The 25,199-nt window shown below is 39.9% G+C and overlaps 2 protein-coding genes across 2 annotated transcripts in view; one reads left to right on the forward strand and one right to left on the reverse strand.

Annotated features, from left to right (window-relative positions):
* Positions 1-869: 869 nt before the first annotated feature.
* On the reverse strand, positions 870-24,816 carry LOC149732909 (protein Wnt-7a-like). Its single transcript, XM_089882315.1, has 5 exons — positions 24,258-24,816; positions 8,368-8,594; positions 3,214-3,301; positions 2,192-2,423; positions 870-1,903 (listed from the first exon to the last, which is right to left on the reverse strand). The coding sequence occupies exons 1-5, from the start codon at positions 24,677-24,679 to the stop codon at positions 1,430-1,432; spliced, it is 1,443 nt and encodes a 480-aa protein (XP_089738441.1). The 5' UTR covers positions 24,680-24,816; the 3' UTR covers positions 870-1,429.
* LOC149732910 (phosphatidylinositol 4,5-bisphosphate 3-kinase catalytic subunit gamma isoform-like) overlaps positions 3,179-25,199 on the forward strand; it is a gene marked incomplete at its 3' end in the record, with an annotated part of 40,174 nt that continues 18,153 nt past the window's right edge. Inside the window, 2 exon segments of the mRNA XM_089882300.1 lie at positions 3,179-3,319; positions 20,261-20,352.

Consider the following 25,199-nt stretch of genomic DNA (forward strand, 5'->3'; position numbering starts at 1 on the left):
AATACAGAATAAAATCATGGATCATTTTACCCTACAATACTCTACTAACTCCAAGTGTATGTTAGAATTCCCCCCAGCCTAATTTATATATAAACATGTAGCAACTTACCCCAACCTACTATATACAATGAAACCGTGTACCAACTTACCCCAACCTACTATATACAATAAAATCATGTACCAACTTACCCCGACCTACTATATACAATGAAACCATGTGCCAACTTACCCCAACCTACTAGATACAATAAAATCATGTACCAACTTACCCCAACCTACTATATACAATAAACCATGTACCAACCTACCCCAACCTACTACATACAATGAAACCGTGTACCAACTTACCCCAACCTACTATATACAATGAAACCGTGTACCAACTTACCCCAACCTACTATACACTACACGTAAGAACCAACACTGGTAAGTTATAAGCTGTAAACGCTATCTATTCATCACAATAAGAGGTCATGCCCACCTAACCCACCTCAACCGCTTCAAACACCATCCGACCCTTAATCCACGGATCCTATTAATCATTCTGCATTCTCCTACCAGTATGTACCTGTCGAGCAGGTCAAAACGTTTCTTGCGGTGGTACTAGGGGTCCAGGGAGAACATAAAACATGCTAATTGGATTCGGTAGCGAGTTCGACTCTACAAAAGCCGTAACTGTCTTTGCTTTTCTAATTTCAGCGTTTCCCAAGTTTGTCGTTTCAACAACTTAGTGAAATTACCGGCAAAGCTTGAGCTTATACCATTAAAGTCTTCTTAATCTGACATGCGAAGTACTCTTGTGTTTTCCCACTTTCCCATACAAGCAAAAATCTTTGTCTTATTTGGCCGACGAATAAATGTGTCCACAGTTTGTTTGTTTTCGTTTATTTTGATATAAAACATCGTTTAAGATTTCGTTGTAAAACATATCAAAAATATAATACCACATATAAGTGACCATTAGGTCAACTTTGCTGTAAAATATAACTTTACGTTGAAGCTCCAAAAAGCAAAAAGGCTGTCGCAAATTTACTGATAAAAACGGTATATAAATAATTGTATAGTACTGTGGGGTAAGATGGGAACCTTTAGAAGCTAACACTTATATTTCCTGATCGTGTTTTAAAAAACGCTCTTTTAGAGTCGCGGTGCTACGGCTATATAATTCTGTAAATATTCTTTGTTTACCACAGAAAGGTCAAGAATTAAGGGAATGAGAACTTGTTCCATCTTACCCCACCCTACTATACGGAAATATGGACCGTGTAGCCCCGAACGTATGCACTGCAATAGAAGCAACGATGTGGCGCTTCTCCCAGCAGCTCGTGCAAACCCCGCCGCTCCTTCTCTCATCGGCCTTGCCTCTGCCTTGTGCTGTTTTCCATCAGTAATGATGGTGTTTTCATTGCTCGCCCTGATTAGGCAGTTGTCAGTTGCAGGTATATTTACTTACCAGGCGTGGGCACTCCTGGCATGTCACAGTACAGCACCAAAAGAACTTGCATTTACACTGATCGATTTTGATGTACTCAGTCACCCTGTAGCCTCGGTTGCAACATAACTTGCCGCACCCACTGTAGTTTGAATTGGTGCCGTTGCATTGCCGGCCTTGCGTGCCGAAAACACCGATACGGTTGTCCTTTTGGCAAAATTCGGGCGACTTTTCGAGATACACAAGTTCCCGTGGCGATGGCTTTTTCGGGTTTCTCCAGATTTTTAAAATATGAGGCCGTCTCCTTCGACCACCAAGAATTGCTTCAACTCTTTTTGCTTCTTTGTATTTTCTACGTAGGTTGTCACCGACTTGTCGAAACGAAGGCAGGGCTATCCAACACGTCTTAACATTGCATGATCCCGAGACGCCATGACACCGACAGGATTTCGTCAAGTTTTTGATGATTGCCTGTTGAACAAATTACAAATATTAAAAGCTCCAACTCAGGGAGTGTATATATGTAACCTATTTATCTTAGTATGACGAAGCAACGACAGTCGTTATAACATGGGTGTTTTGTTTCATACACCTCGTGTCCGCTTACGAGTTGCCACGTAACTTTTTGAGTTTTAATTAAGGACAGATACGCCTACAATGGTTGCGACGAGCCCTAACCCGATACCTATATATATAAGTTACAGGCAGGCGCGCTGACTATTGTGCCACGACGGCAGAGGGAATTACCAACAAACTTACCAGTCTGCCTGCTTCGTAATTATGTCGGTTCATCAGCGTCCTTGAGCTTTGTAATAATTCTCCCGCTCGCATGAACTCTCTTGTATAATTAAGCCCGAATCCCAGATCCACCGAGCACCCTCCCCACCTCCAACGTTGATAAACTTTTCTCTCCACCTGTGCCGGCGTCATTTGCGTTCGTCGTTTCGTCCTTTGGAAACTGATGTCATGTTTCGCGCAACCGCAAGAAGCACTGCAAAAATTAAAGAATTCGTTTGAAAAATATTATCACTCACAAAGTTTGATACGCTGTAGCTCATAAACGGGACGATGTGTATGAAACAGAACACCCGTGTTATTACGACTGTCGTTGCTCCGCCACGCCGGGATATAAAAGTTACATTTACTCATATTCCATAAATGTTTAAATATGAATTTATTAGTTTAATTTTAATGGCTTTCGGGTAACATGTTTTTATCGGTATCGCAGTCACAAGCATTCTTAATTGTCTGAATAAGCCGAATGTGATACCTATATGTCAATCGCTTATATGTTCTAAAAACCTTATATGTTTTATATACAGCGTCTAAAATTTGCATACGTCATGGCCATGCATACGTGTACTTATGTGTGACGTTTTATTTCAGCAAAATCTTGTGTTCGGCGCCTAAAGTATAATTCGCTCAGCCAATAATTGTTAGTCAACTAATAATCGAGAGTTTAAAATGGCAGAATCTGCGCAGGCGCTTGTAAACCAAAAGAACGCGTGTTTGGAGCAATTGATTGCGTGTTGTCGCAGCAATTATAGAGTAATTGAACGATTATTGGTCGCGCTGCAAAAGATGCAAGGGCAGGCATGCCTTCGTTGCTAAAAGCTTCAATAAGCCGTGTCGTGTTTTGTAAATCTGCTTGTAAACAAGAAATTCCTCCCGGTAATGGGAGACTCTTTATTACGCACAAATACGATCTTAATCTTGTCAGGATTTCGTATCTTGCTGCAGCGAGACAGGCAGGCTATTGTTGATGTATTAGAAGTACTTACCCCAGGTTACCTTCCCCACAAGCTTTCACAATCTCGTATAAGATTCCAGCAGATTTGATGGCGTTTTCGAAGGCACTTTCTCTCGACGCTGAAACCAAAATATAAGGTAAAATTTGAATGCTGTTCAACCATACACCAATTCATATTCATATAGATGTAATTAGTTAGCTCTAAAAATAAGCCAGAGTGGGCAATATTAGACTGTTGTTGATATATTTATAAACATGATTTATGATACGTGTATGAGCTCTAAGTTGTTTATTGCGCGCGGGTAATTTGCCTTTACTCGTTTATCTTCATGTACAATACGCACCGGCGCCGTCAGAAAAATGCAATTTTTACAAACATGAGTAGTGTGTATACTCGTGTAGCTTGTTCTGTTCTTGATAAGTGAAACCATTGTTCTGCTATGGTTTATACATCAGCTTTACGCACTGTTTCAAGTTTTTCAATAACGTTGTAGATATTTGGTAATCCGAGCCCAAATTCCTAAGTATTAGGACGAATTTTCGCTGCGTCGAAAACGACGACGACTTTGTTTATTTGTTTTTCCCATAGACGCAAAATACTGAGATATTACGCTTCGTTTTGTGGCGAGAATCTTTCTTGTTTCGTGCTCCTTTCGTTGAGCAATATCGCATCTTTACCATTGTGTGGCCAATTACCCACCACTTGGACGAATTTTTCAAATACCTTTCGTCGTTGATTTTACATTTTTGGTAACCTTGTTTTTCAACATTGGGGGAGCGTGAAATATATACGCCAGATTCTATAGCATACTAAGGGGTAAGGTGGGACACCGCCTTTAGCACATATTATCCAAATATCCTGATTTTGAACAATTAACAACGGTATATGGGAGTCGTGAGGATACGGTTTTATAATTTTTGAATGTTCTTTGTTTACTTCCATATTAGACTAGAAAATATAATGAAAATGTGTCGCATCTTCTTCCACTCTACTAAATTGCGTAACATGTTTGGTCCGCCTAAAATGGCGTTATGACGCAGTCTTAGGCCTTATACATTGATTCTTACAGTTGTAGCTCCATTTTATATCAAGTGACCTCTGCTCGACCGTGCGTCGACAGACGAAAGTTTTTTGGGCCCTGCGCAATTATTATTCGCACGCAACAAGTGAGCGTAGCAGATTCGCGTGCTGACGCGACCACGCTGCAGCAGTGGCCTTACCGGGGGAAAGACCTTTAATTCGCAGACGGTAGCACCCTGCTCAATGCGGTAATATTTGAAGCTGGTATTTGGAACGGCAAGAATTGTCGTCGATTGCGGCAACAAATGTTGGTATAGCGTGCAGGGTTACCGGATTTTTTGCTTTGAAGTGGTGCAAGCAATGGTTTAGGGTAACGCGCTAAACTATATAGGTGCAGACAGCAGTTGCATACTAAGCTACCTGTGTTAGAACCTCGTGGGAGTGTCGCTACCGTTGAAAAATGAAACGATCTGTTGTGTAAAGTGATACGGGCGTGGAGCAATCCTCATAACTTACATTCAAACTTCCATCACCGCTGGAACTAGAAATCGCGGCGTTGGCAATACCACACATGTAGCAACTAACCGTGACTTGCGCGTTTAACTTAGACGTTATATAATTCTAGTTACCCATCAGCATTTAAAATCCCAATGCTCATAATGCTAGACCATTGATATATAAATATATAAATTACTTTTTGAAAATGAAATCCATATAATACAAAAAAATGTAATCAAAATATAAAATTCAATATTGTTCATTTCTTAATCGGCCATTTTAAGCTTATCATATTTTATAGGTTAGGTCACAGAGTTGGGGAAAATTTCCGACTTTGAGTCTGCGTCATCGCGTCCGCTATGTTGTTTTTGGTCCACGCGAGTTGTTTTTTGCCGAGGTAAACTGCACACGACTTGTATTTAACTTTGAGAACTGACAGATGCGCTTTTTGGGGGCCATGCCCCTCTTTTTGACCTTTTTTGTACCCAGTCCCATACAGGGGCACGGGAGCGGTTAATCCGACCTGCAAACTTGACCGGGGGTCCATTCCCATCACCACAAGTTACATAGCAAATCGCCGGCGCCGAAGACCAAACAGAAACTAACCAACTGCCAAGTTATGCTTATATAAATCAACCGAGCAAACATTTTGGACATTTTTATCTTTAAATCCAATTACAAGGAAAGCTTTGAAAGTTACAGAAATTTTACGAAAGAAAACAAATTAAAATTCAGTGACCTTGCAGTTTTAATACAACTTTTTTCAAAACAATTTTAAAATTATAGAGTAACAATAAAAGTCTTGTGCAGATTCGCAGCACTCACACAAGCGTTGTTTAAGTTCACGCTATGACGAAACGCAAAGCTGCAATAGCAAACTATTCTACCCACAACTTTAATCCACAAAATGCAGCTGTCTTTGGACTTTTAATGCGACACATCTCATACATGCTTGGTCAAACGTAACCGCAATACCAGGGCTTTAAGTTTAGCATCATGCTAACGTTTGCACATCTGCTGTCCCTCAGTTATTAAGTGATGGCTCATTAACTCTATATGAAGCCCTGCCAGTGGTCACCGTCTTCACGTGTCAACAGCCTCGGAATTGGTCGTATGTCCCACGGCCAACCCTCATTGAAAGCCCAAGGTGTATCCGATTCAAACGTTCCGCCAAAACGCCGGTAGCCGGCCCGTATAAACATAATTTTGAAAACGAAAACATAGGACCGAAAACTCGTCGGTAATGCTGATACGGAAACCAAACAGAAATCAAAGTTACAAGGTTGTTTCTTTATTAAAACAAGATTCTATTTTTGGAATTGAAATTCCAGTTTACGAGTTACATGTATCTTTTTTAGTATAGTAGGGCGGGGTAAGATGGAACATGCTTTTCGATCATTCTATTCCCATTTGGTTACAAACCAAGAATATTCAATAAAATGATATAACCGTAGGCTTTCGACTTTAAAAGAGATTTGTTAATGTTTAAAACAAAATCAGAATATTTGCAAAGTGTGTCCTAAAGGTGTCCCGTATTCCCCGACCCTGCTACTCTTATCATTTTAAACGGAAATTTGATTTTTCTACCAAAATGCGTACATACAAAAAAAACATATATGTTTAGGTTGTGTAAGCGTATAAGTTAAGTGCTTTGTAGTTTCGCCAGCGTTTCCCCAAGGTTCAGCTTATCTACAAATTGTGCGATCAAAAGCAACTAGTAGCACTTACTCTGGTCGCTTGAACCCAGGTGACCCGAATTAGGAAAGTGGACAAACAGTCTGTTACAAAAGCCCACCGTGAAAACCCCACTGACCATCAGTAGCTGCCAAATTTAATTTAATTTTTAAGACCAAAAGCTAGCGTGCTCACGTATTAATTTTTGAACCTGGCCCAAATAATGCGTTCCTTATTACGTCACAATGTACGCGCGCGAGTGCCGGAAAATGCGAAGTGGTGTCTCGAGGCAAACTGGAGTAGCTTTGAGTACCACCCTCGTGTCCATAAGCCATTGAAGCAACGCTTGCCAAATAGGTTGTAACTTGTAATTAAGCGAGTTGAAATTGTAACAGAAACTTTGCTTCGTAAATTACAATCAGCCTACCGAATATGTAGGTCAATATTCCGTTTAAAGATAAAAACAACAGCTATTTTTTCCACAAAATATAGAACAATTTATAAAAAGTTAATATTTGTTATTAATTTTCCCAAGCTGCGTTCCAGTATTTTCTTTATTAAAACTTCGGTTTTATTTCACTGACGACTGAAGACGTCGCAGTATCAGTAGTAACATGCTAGATACACGACCGTATTAATCTTGTGGTCGCCCCTTGTAAGTAGGCTTGCCATAGATGTCTGCGCGCGACAAGCCGCTTATCGCGCGTTGAGATGACAGACGGCTAGCCGAATGTTCTATAAATTCTCCTTCTATCGTATAGGTTTGCGTCGTTTCCGTCGTCACCAAACTTGCCTCTCGTGGCCTCCTTGACCGAGATATGCTCGCATTCCGTTTACTGACATTACCAAGTCAAAGTCTAAACCGCTTCCGATCATGGCCAATGTTTTGCCGTCTTATCAACGCACGTCGTTAATCAAAATTTAGCAAGAACACCGTTAAATAGTTAGCTAAACAAATCGCGCAAGTCGCGCGGTTAGCGCACGGAATTCAATCCGTCAACGCGCGATATCCGGATGCGACAAAAGCGAAACAGAACTGATGTCTTTGTTCAATCACGCGGTCATTGTCCCAAATCTGCCACCAAAGAAGCTAGCCTCCCGTGCGCGCCGCCGAGCTCGCGATTTTCAGATTCCATCAAGCGAAAAAGTGATTAAGACCCGAGACGGAGACAACGGTGCCTTGAAAGTCATTTACCCCCGTTCCCCCAATGACAAAGCCTCAGTATCGAATGTAATTAAAGCCCTTTACCACCAAGAGGGTGGAGGGGGCGACCGGAGAAACGCCCTTGGATGTTTATTTGTATTTCTTTTGAGTCTGTTACCACCGACGTTATTGTTTAGTTTACCCCACAAGCCAGGACTTGGAAATGTGCTCTGAACCCTGCGACCTAGGGTTTACCTGGCGACATGCTTGATCCGGTATATCCAACGTGGCAATAAGTTTAACCTTAACAGCTGTTAGCTTACAGGAATTTATATTCTCAGTTTACCGACTCGCGTATAATATTTCATAAAGTACGTGGTAGTAAATTACACTCGCTCTCATTTTGCGATCAAAAGAGTATAAAGTTGTGCATTTGGACCTCAATTTTGGTGCTTCTGATAAAATACATTTATAGTGGGGTGGGGAATGGTTGGACACCTTTTCGTGCTATTTTCTCGTTTCATTTAATGGTAAACAAAAAATATTCAAAGAATTATAAAACCGTATCCTCACAACCCCCATAGGCATAGACCGTTGTTAATTTTTTAAAACACGATCAGGATATTTGCATAGTATGAGCTAAGGTGTCCCATCTTACCCCACCCTACTATATGTATCCTGTTGCTCTATTCTATTATAGCTATACGTCACACACGCTACAAAGTTTTACATTATACATGTTGCGGTATAATTCATTTTATATTTGGACCCTTACTTTTGGTGTTTCTGATAAGATATATTTATGTAGCCCAGCATGAGCCACAAAGGTAACAAAACCTGCCACTCACCGACTGATAGTTCCGTCCCAAAAACCGTCGCCGTTCCGTTGTTCGTGCAGTTCCATTTATCGTAGCGAAACTGCCAAATACATTCGTATCTCGCCCTCTCCGCTCCCTGTGCTATAACCGTCATAGCATCTGGTCTTGCTCTACACTTAGCTCTCTGTAGAGGAGCTAGGCCGATGATCTTGTCGCAGAAAACTCCCGCCCTGATCGAGGACACCGAAGTGAGCGCCCTGCAAAAAAAACGAGACATATTAATTTTTTTAATTTTTATTAAGAAACAGCTTTACTTGTTTGTAAAGTAATTTGATTGAAAGTTGTTGATTTTCTTCTTGTCTCATATTACGTTTATGTATGACTGACTAACAGTGTAGCTGGAACTGTTACGTATTGATGGTGTCCAAAACAAATGAACAATACAGTGTCGGTTGCAAAACTGTGTAATATACACACATATCAGTGAAGTCACTTGTAAAGGTGGTCTACCTGTAAGAGCTACAGTCTGACAGTCGCTATATACGCATTCGACCCGCGTTGTTTCGACACAAACAGCCACTGGTACTGTCGCCAAAGAAAGCGGCAAAAACGCACAAATTGCAGCTAATGACTTATGTCGGGACGCGAGGCTACATTCGTGTGACTACAGACGTATATGTATGATTCCATACACGGTGTATAAGTTACTTTGTGGCTATAGAGGTTTATAGGTTCGGTTCCCACGCGGTTGGCCATAGGCGGCAAAACTTAAATGCAATGTTTTGGTTGTCACCATAAGTGATATAGTATAGGCTGGGAGAAGATAGGACACCTTTTCATTTTATTTTCTCGTCCCATTTGTTAGTAAACAAAGAAAATTCAAAGAATTATAAAACCGTATCCTATCGACTGTTAATTGTTGTAAAACACGATCTGGATATTTGGATATTATGTGCTGAAGGTGTCCCATCTTACACCACAGTAATATATATGACGCATACTATGGCATACCGGTACGTTGGGAAAGGGCGTTTTCTCGGCCTGTAGGTCTCACCGCACCTTGTCCGTGGCGCTCGAGTTACTGAACAAATGGCAGGGAGGTATTTGGCTCCGGACATAACGCGAAACAAACTACATTCCCGAAAACAAAAGCTCTCTGTCGGTTTTATTTATGGTGTTTTGTAATAGTTTGTAAAACGCACAATGACCCGGCAAGTTTACGCAAATTTATGATCGTTTTTGTAACAAAGCGAGTGACAGTTGAAAACATATCGTCCCCTCTTTCGCTTACCTGCCTACCGCTGTTACGTAACGCAATCTAGGCATACGTCATCGCTCACATATTTCGGCAACAAGCTTTTAACTTGGCGGAAAATGGTAACGTCAGAATTTATTTTAGTTATCGCGATTTTTAAGGCAGAATTACGACTCCGGAAAACGACCGCTTTCTATCCCAAGTGGTTCTCTAAGTTCCACCGAAACTGATATCTTTGATTCCCCTTTGTCGTTTCACCCAAGCAGGCCTTTGTGTTTTACTTTCCGCTCCTACCCCGTCGTACAGGTTATGGGTCGCAAAAGATTCATTTAATTTATAAAAAACGTGCGGTTTCAGATGTCGGGGCGCTTTTAGAAATTTTTACGCCGGCTTTTTAAGGTATCGAATACAACTTGTGGATAAGTGGAGACACGCGGCGAGGAAAAACGGCAGAAATGACCTTTTTCTACTAAAACAATTCATCTACTATGTTTACCCATAATATGGTATCCCTGGCTGACAAAACAGAGCAACTGTTAACTTATTCGCAGGCGATACCATAAATACCGTATGCAGAAACCAGATCGTTCTGAATGTTGAACTATATAGCTTTTGAACTAAACACGAAAATTCCTACATTTTTTACCTTAAATGCCAGCAAGTGTTAGATTTGATAAATCATTTGTACACTTGTTGATGACATAACAATAAGTTGATGACGTAACAATATGCTGGCTAACACACTGCGGCCAATATGATATGGTAAAGTTAAGAAATCTTGCAAATACTTAACACATTTTTACGAACGATCGGTAGCAGTCAGTCAGAGTTTTTTGATTAATGATTGCAAACAGCTGCAGATTTAGCTTTGCAGAAGTATTCGTTATGGGGCGTACAAATGCTCTTAGTTTCACACGAAAAAGTTTGTATAATTAAAATTTGAATGTTGGATTCAAATTATGTAATAGTAATATTAGCTTATAGCTTTGGTTACAAAAAGGTTAAGTGTAAAAATTATATCCTGAATCCCTCTTTTGATAAAGTTTAAAACTCTTTCCAAAGCACAGGGCAAGGGTTAGGCAGATTACAAGCGAACAGTAAAAACAATCGCTATCAGTTAATCTAAATCTTCAACTTCAACCGGGGTCATAAAAACCATGGTTGTTTTTGCCCCATTTCCGTTCTCACGACCAAATGCGTGACGGGGTTTCATTTTTGCTTTAAATTAGCTTCGTCCACAGCGCATAGACAACAAAAGCATTATTTTATGTTGCTACCATAAAACCGAAGACGAAACGCGCATCATTCGCACGCTATACGAAAACCCTCATACGCCAACCGGGTATTTTAAAAACAAATAAACATAGGCGGAAATCAGGTATCTGTACCTCGCTGAAACTTCTACGAGTCAAATGTACAGTTAGATCTTTAAGCGCAATTGTCCACTGACCACAAACCGGTAGTTTTGTGCTTCAGATCTATCTCGTTCAACTGAGATCAAAGAACTTGCGGTTTGCGGATTTAACACTAAATCTCAAGCGCTTTCGCAAGTTGCCACTTATATAAAAGTGTGACCACTCGCTTGCCCAACTGACTTCGTTTTCGAAAAAAAGATATATTCTCACCAATTACGTGTTAATAGTACATATACCAATTAATGCATTGAAATTGCAGCATTTTCTTTAAGAAATCGCTACAGAAATGTCACAAGCTACACTGGTGTCAATTTAATCCCAAAAGACATGTTATAACACGAGCTATATTCGTTTGATTTTAAAGTTTAATATGCGGTGGGGTCGCCACGCGAGAAAAGCCTTGCCACATGATCCCGCAATTACTATGATTCTACCTTTGGCTGATTATCACCTTCGTGGTCGCATATTAACGCCGGCTACGCCCACATGTGTTGTTATTGAGGTTGAACCGCTGGTTAAGTTAAGGCCTCACATGACGATATATTGTTACCGCTATGATATGGGGTAAAAACCTTAGGTCTCTGAACCCACGAATACGGGGTTTTAGGTCAGGAAAACATTATGAAAGAAAACACGAGTCCAGCAACACGGTAGTCGCACTTTTTGCAACTAAGCTGTTCGATTTTCCCTCTACACGACCACAAGTTTAAAAATACGGAAAATAGGGCTTTACAGCAACTTTCACCATTTATGTAAGTAACGTTAAACACACTAATCAGTAGGAATTATTTATACGTTATCTATAGTAACATTATGTGCAAGTTCGCGTGTTATTGCTGTCTTTAAATATCTCGGAGACTTTAAATGTTAATACATTGCACTTGCGAGTAGCTAATTCCGTCTAAATTTTATAATTGAAATACGCCTGGGAAATCACAACCATGCGAGACAAAGGAAATTAACTTGACAGATCAACTGAATTACAAGTTGGAGGATATTGCTATAGTTGTGACCCTCATATACCTAGCGTTAAAGTTCATGGCCTTTGAAATTTAGTAGGGTGAAGTAAGAAGGGACACCTTTATCACATAATACCCAAATATACTAATAGTATTTTAAACAATTATCAACGGTCTAAACAAACGCAAGTCGTGAGGATACGGTTTTACAATACTTTGTTTACTATACCAAATGGGAAGAGAAAATAGAATGAAAAGGTGTCCCATCTTCCCCCACCTTACTATATATATCTCTTATACGACAATTGGCTGGATTTGATTATGTCTGTTACATTTCCGTAGCACCAGATCTGTACTATATTTTACTACCCAATAATCGTTTAACTCTGTAAGCACCAGATCAGGGTCAGGGTCATGGAATTTATAACAAGCCTTTGGCATTAAACGGAATAAAATGTTACAATTATTCAGAAATTTTGAAATTGTAATTTACGCTAACATATCCATTAACTATAGTTCTACTCTTTCTATTAAAGTCGGGCAAGATGAAATGCTCTTTAACATTATCTTTTATCGTGGCCTGAGCGCTAATCTATCGCAGTAAACAGACAAACCAAACCAAAACATCCCCTACGGTTTACTGTGGTGCAATTTTAACGCAAGGCACTTTTTCATTTACTTTGGTGCTCTTAACATCCACGCCAATGATGCAATAACTTAAGCGAAACCAATTACCAAATGTCAACAACGTGCCAGCTGTAGCGATGGATGTGCTAAACTCTTGTCTATTTCATACTGCTATACGCATGCGGTTAAGCAAGCACGGTCCGAAGGCTTGGCAGGGGGAACGCGGCCTCTTTTAATCCTATTAAGCAACTGATTTGCTCGTTAAAACTGTTTTAAGGCCTGTAAGCTGTAATTACGCCTTTGTACAGAAACTGAGATTCTGAAAAACGAGCTGTCGGGGTTCGAATTAACTCAATACCTGGTATTGTAGTATTTTGGATAATTCTATCTATCATAGTACTGTGGGGTAAGATGAGGTAAGGTTAGCGCCTAAATCCCATATTTTCTAATCGCGTTTCGAACAATAACAACTCTTTTTTAAGTCGCGATGGTACGGTTATATAAGTCTGCGTATATTCTTTGTTTAGTTCCAAATAGGCAAGAGAAGAGAATGAAAAGGCGTCCCATTTTACCCCACACTACTATTCTACACATACCATTGTACTTACGCGGGGCTGCTTGAAACGAACAACAGCAAAGTAGAGAACACGAAATTTAAGCTGCTCCAATTGTACATGACTTTGATCACTGAATTTGTTCTACTGAGTATCCGGTTTAAAAAAATCTTAAGCGCCAGTTTTTTTTCACTTTCCAACAATCTTCGATCGTTTTTCGTTCTTCCCGCTTATAAACAGGCTGTTCTTTCTTCTTCGGTATAAATGCTGTCAGTTACAGCCTATTTTAAGAAGCTAAACTCTAACCAACAGGAAACATTGAATGTTAGCTGCGACTTCTGGGAATCGCAACATATACATGGATTATAGATCTACAGCTCGCGCTATTTTTGAAGCTGGCTTCCCGTAACTTTGCCGGGTGTTTATATTTACTCGTGTCTAACAAGTAATAACGCAACGGGCTGTGTTTTGACAACGCTCGGTCCCGGGTTTGATGCTTACTGGTTACGTCATACATATATTGAAAGCGGGCCGCGAGAATCCAGCTACATAAACTGTATCTCTTATACTTTTATAGTATCCGGATATCTTATGAAATCAAACAATAGGACGACGATGGCTCTCTGAACTTCAGAGGGATATTTAGTCTAACATAACCCGCACTAAACACACTCAAGCAATATATAGATATTCTCGTACTGACGTAACGTAGGATTAAAGGACTTAAACTTAAGTGAACACTTAACACACGAACAGAAAGCATTTGTTCGACGCTTGTAAGTGTTATAGGAAGGAAAATGCGTCACCAGTCGAGTAATTTCTCCATGAGTATAGTTTACATAGAAACTGATAACTTAATACAAAAAATAATTCGTGTTCCGTATTTTTATCCGGTGGAAGTTTTTTCCGTAAACTGCGATTTAGTTCACGGTCTTACAGTGACGGATGAGATTCAGTCACCCTGCGTAACCTTGTCACCTATGATACACCTCTGGTACAACTCTACGCACGACACTAGCACATAGCATCATTTGGGCACGTACAGTACACAAAATTAAGCTTAGAGCGGGCGGCCAACTATTCATTGCAGTCAATATCGTATATTACTGTTTTTCAAAACATCTTACACTTTATAAATTAGAACCTGCTCGAAATACAGACTGACAAGCAATATTAGATACAGCTGGCAATGCTAAATTTTAAAAACGTGCAAATGCAAATAAATGATTTGCACAAACTGACTTTCTATAAAATATTTCAGACCCACTTTCTTATATTTGCACTTGTATAAGTCGCTAGCTGCAAAAATCTCTCTCTTTTTCTAGCGAAGGTTTTCCATGCGCAACATACGTCGACGTTTAAAATGATGTTAAACTGGGGTCAAATCGCACAGCTTTATGTAATTCTAAGCCTTTCCGTGAACTTTCAACTTCAAACGGAGCCCGACTCGCTACGGATTCCGTTGCGGGAATCCCTGCTGTGTTGTGCCGCGGAGGCCTCACCTAATCCCCGATCTCTCTCTCTATTAACCACCGCATATTGCCACCATAGCCACGCGCCGTATGCCGAGAGAAATGGCTAAATCGACGCTAAACGTTTTTCGTTTTCAGTCCGTCTCACTTTCTTTTCCTGCTTACGGTTAAGCTGGGCGAACGACGGCCCAGGTGCGAACATAAGACACTCGTACACGCCGCAACAATGCATTAGGTGCAAGTGCGGGCACGGCCTCTGTTTTACCTGATACCTGATATTGTTACGATCGAGATAGCGACGTCATTTTCACACAGGAAGTTTCCTGCGGTTGGCGATTAGATGCACTTGATTGTAGGTTGGATCGGAGGGGATTTGTCAGCGAGTATGGCATTACGGGATACTAGCGAAGCAATCGTGGGGCGAGCGGATAATCCACTCGTAGCGTCCGGTCGTACTGCCAAGTTCAGTGCCAGTCGCATTGCGCTAGAGTAGCAATTTGCGGCCTAGTTCGTAGTGCGGACGCGTAATTGCTCGTTTTAGCGGCTGCGGGAAACCTGCGCAAGCCGCGGGCTTGTTCGTCACGATCTAGATCGACAGCGACGAAACCGACCGCGAGGACAACTCGAACAGGCAGTGGTCGCGCTCAGAACTGCGCTTCAAGACAGGTGCTTGAACTACACTAGATCTTGACGCCTCCTTCCAACCAAGCAGCGATGTCGAGCGGCTCTCAAGCACCGACAATGGCTTCTCAGAAAGTGTCCCGCTCGAGCTCTTACTGGAATGCGAAAATTCCAAAGCAAAACTTTTAATGGATTTAAAACGGGTTTTATAGATTTTGCCGGTCGACTACCAGGCACCATTACCGTTGCTGTACCAACACTTATTAAATCGCATCGCAAATGCTGTAAGTTGCTCAAGTTCACGGCCAACAAGATTATAACACCCGAAAGTAACCCCAAGCCGACACAAATTGATCACTTTCGTTTCTCTAGCCAGCAAATCCGAAACGCAAATAGGTTTCGCACAGTTTTTCGCCGTCCTGCGACCGTCGTTCCGCTACCCTGAACTACGGTTGGGCGCGTGGGGTCACAGTCACGTCGTGCAATGGCTAATTCGCACTTACGTCATACATAGAACCAAAAACGTGTGGATGACAGAGTCCTAAGTGTGGACGGTGTTGAATTACAACCTGGGTTTGTATTTTATATATTGGCCCTTATTTCGCCCCCTGTCCTGTTTTGATCGGTATAAAGACAACCCGGTAATTGTCTCTGTTATTGTCGACTCGAAACCCAAACTTGGCATCGCTTATTAAAGATGTGGCTGCTTATTTACCCTCGGTTGGGTGCCAACAGTTGGGAGGGTTCGGGACCCCCGACAGTTTTTAGTTGTAAGTCATAACACGGCGCTTAATGCAATGCTATCTCGTTTTGAAGCGACGGAAATACGGATGGTCTATTTCGTCACGCCCGGGGCCCGAAACAGCCGCTGGCCTTTATTAGTTCAAATCTGCCTCACCCGTCGGATCCGAAACCCACAGTTCAAAAGCTGCGTGTGGCTTTTATGTTTTTTTCGCGGCTTGTCGCACACGTGCGAGTAAGAGTGTCCATTGTATGTTTCTCGCGACAAAAAGCCAACAATGCCGACGAAGAATCTTATGTTTACGTCGCTACGGTGCTTTCGCCACTTGTGAGCTTTGCACCGAAGCGTGCCGAGACGACCTACATGTCTCCGTAGTTGTAGTTTCCGTTTCCCTACCTTACAAAGAAGCATATATTGTTGTATTCTAACATCAACGAATGCCAAAGAAAACTCACAAGCTATAATTACCCTACACTGCTGTTACACGCATACATTCCGCCTGGTTTCGAAAAACGTATTTTCTTGATACTCAAGCAACTTTTATTACTTGTACACGTCAAAGAAAAAGCTATTAAATCCGCCATAAAATGTTAATGATAATATCATATCTTTTCCTGCAACGTTGAATAAAATAGCAGAAAATAAATTGCCCAATTTTTCTGGGAAAACTGCTTTCTAGAAAAAATAGTTACAAATAATATTAATACTATTTTACATTATCTGATTTATACGCACTTGTGTAGTTTATTTGGCTTTGATATTAGCAGCAATCGTCACAATTTGCTTGTCATATGAAAAGATAACTTTATCTCTGGTATGTTTGCCTACTCCCCTTTATTTTTGTTCAACTATCGGAATTCGTTTTAAAGTTAGACGTCTTCTATCAGTATAGTTTATCAAGTTGTCAATTTATATATAGTTGGGAGGAACGGGATAACTTTAGCACTTAATATCTAAGTATCGTGATGATTTAATGATTTAATTGTTATTGGTTTACTACCGAATGGAACAAAAAATAGAATAAAAGTTGTCCCACTTTTCCCCACACTGGGGGTAAGATGGGATATGTTACCATTCACTTTTCATTTATATAAACGAAATCTTTACAAAAATATATAACTGTAGCCCGTAGCTAAAAATGAGAGTTATTGGTAATTGTTAAAATCATAGCTAGAAAATATGGGATCAAGGTGCTAACGGTATCCCATCTTACCCCGCTATAAAACAACACTAATATTCTGCGTTGTGATTATTGACAAATTTTAGTATTGGTATGGGTTTTTGAGTTTTAATGTTCGATTTCTACTCATTATTTTATTTATCCCATTACGTTTACCGAACGGCGCAGGTGCTATTTTGAAGTGCCGAAACCGTCTGTTTAACCCAAAGAACTAATGTAGTCTGTATATTCGCCGAAACCTCCAAAACAAAAGGAAATTCTGCAGTGGGGCAGTTGAACGTGACTTGATGTTTTAACGCGTGGGCACGAGGCGAGACTAAAACGAGAGTTTAAAGGTTGGGTCCCGTGACATGAGAGACTTCACAATTTCCGTTGTGTAACCTCAGTAACAGAGCCTTTTCCTGTGCGAGAGAGTTACACCATGTAAAATACACCTGTCGTTTACGGTTGTATCCAGAAGCTCGTAATGTACTCTTAAATTAGAATAGGCGGTACCTTCAGTAGCGATAAATATTTACGTTTTCCCAGGACGGGTTTTTACCTGAATTACGCTGGTTCAGTTTTTATCCGCGGAAATAGGACCCACGTTTTTATCGCTCGACTGGGTAAGCAATCCGGCAAGCATCGCGAAATAACGACAAAAATTTCAGGCACAATAAATTTCAGGCGCATGGTTAGCATTCCGGAACGTAGTTTTGTTATCCCACAGATTAGCGAGATATAGAAGACCACTTGCTGTTAAAGGGTACGTGACACACACACATTCCTATTTAAATCGATCGACAAGTCCCTTAAATGGTCAATATACCGCAATAGGGCTGCGCTTCACATTTTAACCTGACATACAACATTATAGGGGTATGTTCTTAACGGTACACGATATAAAGCTTGTTCCAATTTACGTTTTATGTATGAAGTATCACATTTAATTGTTATATGACATAACTACATTAAACATTTTTTAGAACTTTCGCGTGTAATTTATTGGGTTCTCTGTCTTGTAATTGCTTAATTTCGCGTCGATTTTTACGACGGAAATTCTTTTCAAAATCGTCATCTTTTATGGCGACTTGAAAAAACATATAAATACATTATTACATGCCTGTTACGTGTGCTATAACTACCATCATAACCTGTATAACAGATACCGACGTATTGAAGTTGTTAAGGCCCGTATTGAAACTGCGAAAAGCGAAGACATGCGGCGAGTGATTTTAATTAAATCTTCCTCGTTTGTTTTCATAACGCGTCAGTTGGAACCTACGTAGACCGCTTGCCCGGCGACAAATACAAGTGTCGGCCATTTTTATTATAGTACGGTGGGGACGATGGGGGAAGATGGGACACCTTTTCATACTATTTTCTCGTCCCAATTGGAAGTAAACAAGGAAAAATCAAAGAAAATATAAAACTATATCCTCACGACTTCCATAGACCGTTGTTAATTGTTTAAACTACGATCAGGATATTTAAACATTATGTGCTATAAAGGTGTCCCATCCTTCCCCACCCTACTATATAATACGAAACCTAATTTGACTGTGCATATAAAACCACTGCATCTAACGTCATAATACACTCCCATATGCTTGTCATTCGTCCCTTTACTGTCTCTACTTCTCGTAAAACAAAGTGAATACCCGCCGACGTGTATAATACTATGGGGTAAGATGGGATACCGTCAACACCTGAATCCCATATTTCTCGACCGTGTTTTTAACAATTAACAAGTCATAAGGATGCGGTCATATATTCTGAAAATGTTCTTTGTTTACTACCAAATGGGACGAGAGAAAGAAAATGATAATATGTCCCATTTTACCCAACCCTACTATATATATTTGTTTAGTCAAGTTATCAGCGTGGAGGTTACGACAACTACGAACAGAACTCTTACTATATCTTTCAAGTACCTCTTATGTGCCTTTATAAGAGATAAAATTTCATATGCGCATCTTTTAGAGACGTTTCCCCCTCATTTAGTAAACATATATTAGTGCTTTTAGTCGTTTGCCTCGCTTTGGTGGGACCTGAACCTAGTACCCCTAGTTCTAACAACCACCATTAAGCTTTTAAATTTACATGGTTTTATTTATTTTTGTTTAGTACTTGAATAAATAGTGTTAAGGCCATCCATTTGTACAAGATTTAAATGTATATCAGACATGGCACGCAACATGTCTAATGTTTTTAAATATGGTGGCCGCTAATCTTTCAATAATGAACTACCATGGCAGCATGGGTATATGTCTGTTGAACCCCAACCCTCCTTTTACCCACCCCTTCCTGCCTGGCTGAATCACGTGTTGTGACGACAGACAATCGATGATTGTAACGTCATAAATGCCAATAGAATCATTAGGGCGTAACAGACTGTTATAAGATCACGCAAACAAATCTATACCGTAGTTCGGGGTAAGATGGTACGTGTTTCGTTCTATTTGATAATTCCATTTGGTAGTAAACAAAGAACATTAAAAAACATAAAATCGTATTCTCACGACTTAAAGGAGCGTTGTTATAGTTATTAAAAAGGGAATATGGGATATTATTGGTCATAATATCCTATGTTACCCTAAATTACTGTTAACAACCTCCATTTACGCAAATAAACAGCATAGTAAAACATGACTTAAAAGACGAATGCAACTCGTTATGTGTCTCGTAATATTCAATTACAATTTTCAAACCCCGATTTTTTGTTTAATTACGCTGTGGGACGTTTTCTACACGGGAGTCCGCTATGTCAGGCCTCTGTTTATCGTAGGATTACTCGCGCGCCATACAGCGCAACCGTGGGCCAAGCAATCATGGCAAGGCGACAGGAATAAACATCGTTAATACGTCAGCAAGCAGACCCACTTTGGATCTTGCTAAGCTTTCAGAATTTGCTGATATATCAAAGGCGTTCCTTCATCTTACGGCCGAGCTAGGGCCATAAATTACCTCATATTTGCACGAGTTTTGCCCACGGTTTAAGGGGTATAGATTAGCCTAACAGTATTTTTAATCTAGCAATTAATCTTACGCTGTCTCAAGCCTGCAAGGGGCTATATGCTGTTTTCTTATACAATGCTTACAATAATCTTTACATTCAGGCTCTCAAAGACACGAAGCACAAAACAAACCAAACGAACCCACAAAGATGCGAGGCTAAGACCGCTTGAAGACTATCACAACAAATAATGTCGTAAGTCCTATGAAAATTGACTTTGACGCGCTCAATACTTATCCTAAGCGTTTACGTACAGGTTGTGCCTTGATGTCTGATATTAAACGATCAGTTTGCTTTTGTAATCTCCCCCAGACGTGCGATAACAACCAGCATTGCGCCTTTTATAGCCGGAAAAACACGTACGTTTTTAGTAATACCACAGCATAGCCAAACTCAGCCTGTTCTAAGCTAGCTTCGTGATGCTTTTGTACATACTTTTGTGTACTCCGAAAGTTTTACGTTGGCTGGGATTAAAGGCATAACCTAACTGCACGACATAAGGGAACTTTATACCTAGGTGGGGCAAGAATGCTCTTGCACGAACCGAAATTCCACCGCATGCACAACAAGCCAGGGGTTAATGGATATTGGGAGTTAAATTACAATCTTGTTGTCTGGAATCACAAAAAATATACGACACTTGCAACTCGTAAAAAATGTAACATATAAAAAATGTAACCCTTAAAAAAATAAAAGTGACTAATAAAGTTTAAAATGTGTGTATGTTGTTCAAAGGCAGACATTCTGTATTCGTGTTAGGTTTAAAAATACGACACCTGCGACTTAAAAACGACAAAACATTGATAAATGTTTGGGAAATGGGTCTTTTGTCAGAGTTGGGCGCGGTGGAGGTGGGAAAAAAGAATTTGTTTGAACCACATCAGAGACTTAACGTTCACCGCTGTAGTTCACACCCCTTTTCCTGTTTCACATTTCCGTCATTACTTTCACATCAGTAACTGAAACCAGCTTGAAGCAGTTTAAACTGGCTTATGCTATTGACCCGTGCACTTTTTCTAGTCGTGACGTCACCGAATACGTCATCAAAATTCGGGTTCTATCGGGAACCCCTAACTAAATATACATGGTGTAAAATACCGTTTTACCTAAGAATAAATTTCTGCACGTGGAGTTGTTTTACAACATTATTTTCACACGGTCGGCGAATTTGTTTGATTACTGCAAGTCGAAACACAATCTGTCGTTGTTTGCTTTTCGATAGGAAGTCTAGTTTTCCGACACGGCCCCTTTTCCATTCCTGAACTTTGTTCGGGACTGATACATGATAGCGAAAACGGGCAGAGGTCAAACGGCAACCCCAACCAACTAGCAACCCAACACCGACTTTCTATTTGCCCACCAAGGGTTGGGGTTTGTGTGCATACGTTTAAACTATAGTATACTGATGTAATGATTATAGCACATGATACTGGGGGCAAGATGGGGTATACTCTCAGAACATTTTTTTTATTTCCTAGTCGTTTTTTAATAATTACCACGCTATTTTTTAGGGCCATGAGGATACGGGTGTATAGTTCGGTAAAATTACTAAGTATATATCCTTTTTAGTACCAAATGCGACGAGAATAGAGATTTAAAAAACCAAACTAAACTTTTTTAATTTTAATAATCTGTTTTTAGATTAATAAATGCGGACAATTTATCATTTAAATAACTTCACTTGGGAGGGGGCTTAAAAGAACATTCACAAATAAACAAACATGGGTCGAATTTAGAATTTCATGTATATGAAGTAGTTACATTAAAATTCGAGCAGTTTTAGGTGTAATATAAGGTCCTTTGTAAAGGAAAGTAGGGATCAAATATGTGTTGTACATTTTCGTGTTTTGTTACAATAACAAATAATCTAAAACTGTGCCAAAAGGTACAAACCGTCAGTATTTACGAAATACGTCAACAGAATTACCAAGGGAACGTAGTTAAGGTCGCAAGCGACTCATCTAAACAAACGGGCGCCGCTTGGGACATTTTCGATTTCAATTATCTTGTTCAATATAATACATCTATCATGGTGGCCCTGTACCGCAGTCCCTACTTGACATTTTGATACTTTGGGTTAAGCCCACTGCCCGACTATGCGGTCCCTATCATAAAGTATACGGAAATATAACTTTAGATAGTTTCGGGATTTTTCTTTACCGTATGAGAGAGTTTAAATCATAATTAAAAGCCGCAGATAAGTATGGTAACTTTTTACGGTTTAAAACATCGTTTGCTGTCTATATTCATTACATGTTTTCATTCTCTATTTGGTAGAATTCAAAGAATGTTTATACAGAACTATATAACCGTAACTCAGAGAATTTAAATGGGCGCTGTTAATGTTTAAAACACGAGGGAGAAATATGGGATTAAGATGCTAACGGTATCCCATCTTACCCCGAAGTTTAATACTATATTATACTGTGTTATGTTATTAAATGTTATTGGATGTGTCTACACAACTGTACACCAGCGGTGTATCGCTTGGTTGACAAGTATAGCTTCGCAAAATTAGCACTGAATATGTTTATTGAACGCAAATCATTACTAAAGTAATTTTGTTGATTCTGACTTGACAGTCCGTCAGTGCCAAACGACGAAAAGCGCAAACAAAATAACTCAGTAACGCGACAGCTAGCGGTTGGGAATATATTCTTAGTTACTGCGTGGGAGTTATATTTACTAAACGGATCACATATTACTTGTGATTTACTACATACTAAACCAACATAGGTGTACTTCTACCTTCTGCTCTATAAATTACTTTACTATATCGGTACAACGCTTTCAACCTAAACGACGCGACCCGGCAGCGAACATGGGATATAACATACACCGGGCACAAGGAAATAAATTTGTTCAAGTTACAAATCGAAACACAACTTTCAAAAGGAATGAACTGCAACTTACAGCTTTATATAGAACTGTGGGGTAAAATGGGACACTTTTAGTACTTGATATCAAAACATACTGATCGTGTTTTAAACAATTAAAAACGGTCTATGGGAGTCGTGAGGATACGGTTTTATAATTCCTTAAATGTTCTTTGTTTACTACCAAGTGGGACGAGAAAATAGAATGAAAAGGTGTCCCATCTTACCCCACTCTGTTATACAGCAAAATTGATAAAAGCGTTGCCTTGTTAGGAAATAGTAGTTGTTTGTTACGTCATGGAGTTGATGTTTGCGCTCACAGCACCTGTCGTGGGGCTTCGAATTATTGATTCATCAAACGCCCCGGGTTCGTTGAGCCCCACCCCGCAGGGCAAGGCTGTGAGAAACAGAAACAAAAAGTAAATTCCGCTTCGTCTCAATTCCAACGAACTGTGGAGACCGAAAAGTGACAAAAAACGAATTTTCCGCGAAAACTGAAACTTCATCGGGCAAATGTAAAGTCCTAGTCGTCAACGCAACGCGAATTAAAATTCCACTGATTTTAAAAACTCTTTTTCTCAAACAGGTTTCCTTAACAGAATTTTAATGAAAACTGATAAACAAGAAATGTAACGTCTGGCTAAAACAATCCTTTGTCCCTGAAAATGTTTGCCGATCTGATCGCGTTTTTGTATCACACACCTGCAAACAAAACCCGAGCACGATTTTCATCTTTTAAGAAACCACAAAAGCAGACAAAGCCCCAAATTACAGCTTTATTCTGTCGGCTACATGACTCATCATATCTGCAGTGTGCACACGTATGATAATCGTGCAGACTATGGTTTCAGAATCTTTGTCATTCGATACTTCGAAAATCGTCGCTGACGATAAAAACCGATTTTAAAGTAAAAAAAACAGACTGATAAACTGCTTAAACCAAAATTTCCATCAAAAATCCGCCATAAAATAGCTAGCATAAACAGTATATTATATTTTTTGTTATTTGATACTTTGAAAATCTTTGCGTATAACTTATTCATCACACGTTTTTAAAGTCATGACTGTTTAAGCGGCGCAAAACAGACTGTTAATCTGGTTAAACCAAAAATTCGATCAAAAATCTTCTCTGAAATAGCTATAAGACTAAAATAGTAGCAAGTACCATGCATAAAAATAGCTATAGCACCAGCATACATAAGTATAATATACATGGGTACTCACATTTCTTGCAAGATAAGTAGTAGAAAAATCGCCTGATGTGACAAACATGTTCGCTCCTGTCGATGACGTTGTGTTTTTAAATTTCGTCTTCTTTTTCCGTGTTTTCTTCGTTGCTTTTTCGGCAGTGTTTTTCGAAGAAATTTTCCAAACTGTTTAAAAATTCCAAAACGAGTCGATTCGGCAATTTTAGTTCTGTGTCTCTTGCAAGCGTGGATTTCCTGGGGTTTTGAAAATTTTGTCGAAGAAACTGCACCGACGATTTCTCCGCAACAAGATTTTCGCCGATTTTCTTTCGCCGAGGAGTCTGTTTCTGGTTGCACTTTACCACGAAACGAAAGATCCACCAGTAGCGTCCTATCCTTTGCTTTCAAGGTCGCAGTTTGTAAATAATGTTCCTCCATATCTTGATGATCCAAAACCATTGTTAGTTTTCAACTTTTTAACCCAAACCCTTAATTTTAGTTCCGCTGGTTTGAATTTCGATTACGCCGGTTTTATCCTTCCGGATCCCGCGTGGTCGATCTGAAATCCGAAGCTGAAGTCCTGGTTAAAGCACAGGTTGAATTAACGCAGCACACACGTCCTATTCACACCTACTTAAAGAACATTATAAGCCTGAAGAAAAAATCAAGTTTCGAAACAAAGATCTATCTTCGTCTTACTTTCATAAAAAGTCGTAACTCGCCGTTTGCTTTTTTTACTAAAAATCGGTCAAATCGAGAAGCCGGGAGGTGGACGCCAATATGCTTTCCACCCACGAACTCTTAAGAAAAACTTCTATCCATCATTTGTACGTTTATACGAGATCGATAGCAGTTGTGGCAAACGAAAAATCGAAGTTTTCGGGCACAATAAAAACTGACGCAGGCCACGAACTAAACTAATGCGAAATCCGGGTCTTGGTCGACTGCCAACTTTCTCTTTGCTTAAGGTCGTCGATAA

Source organism: Ciona robusta, chromosome 8 (genome assembly GCF_009617815.1).
Source record: "Ciona robusta chromosome 8, ASM961781v2".
Lineage (NCBI taxonomy): Eukaryota > Metazoa > Chordata > Ascidiacea > Phlebobranchia > Cionidae > Ciona > Ciona robusta.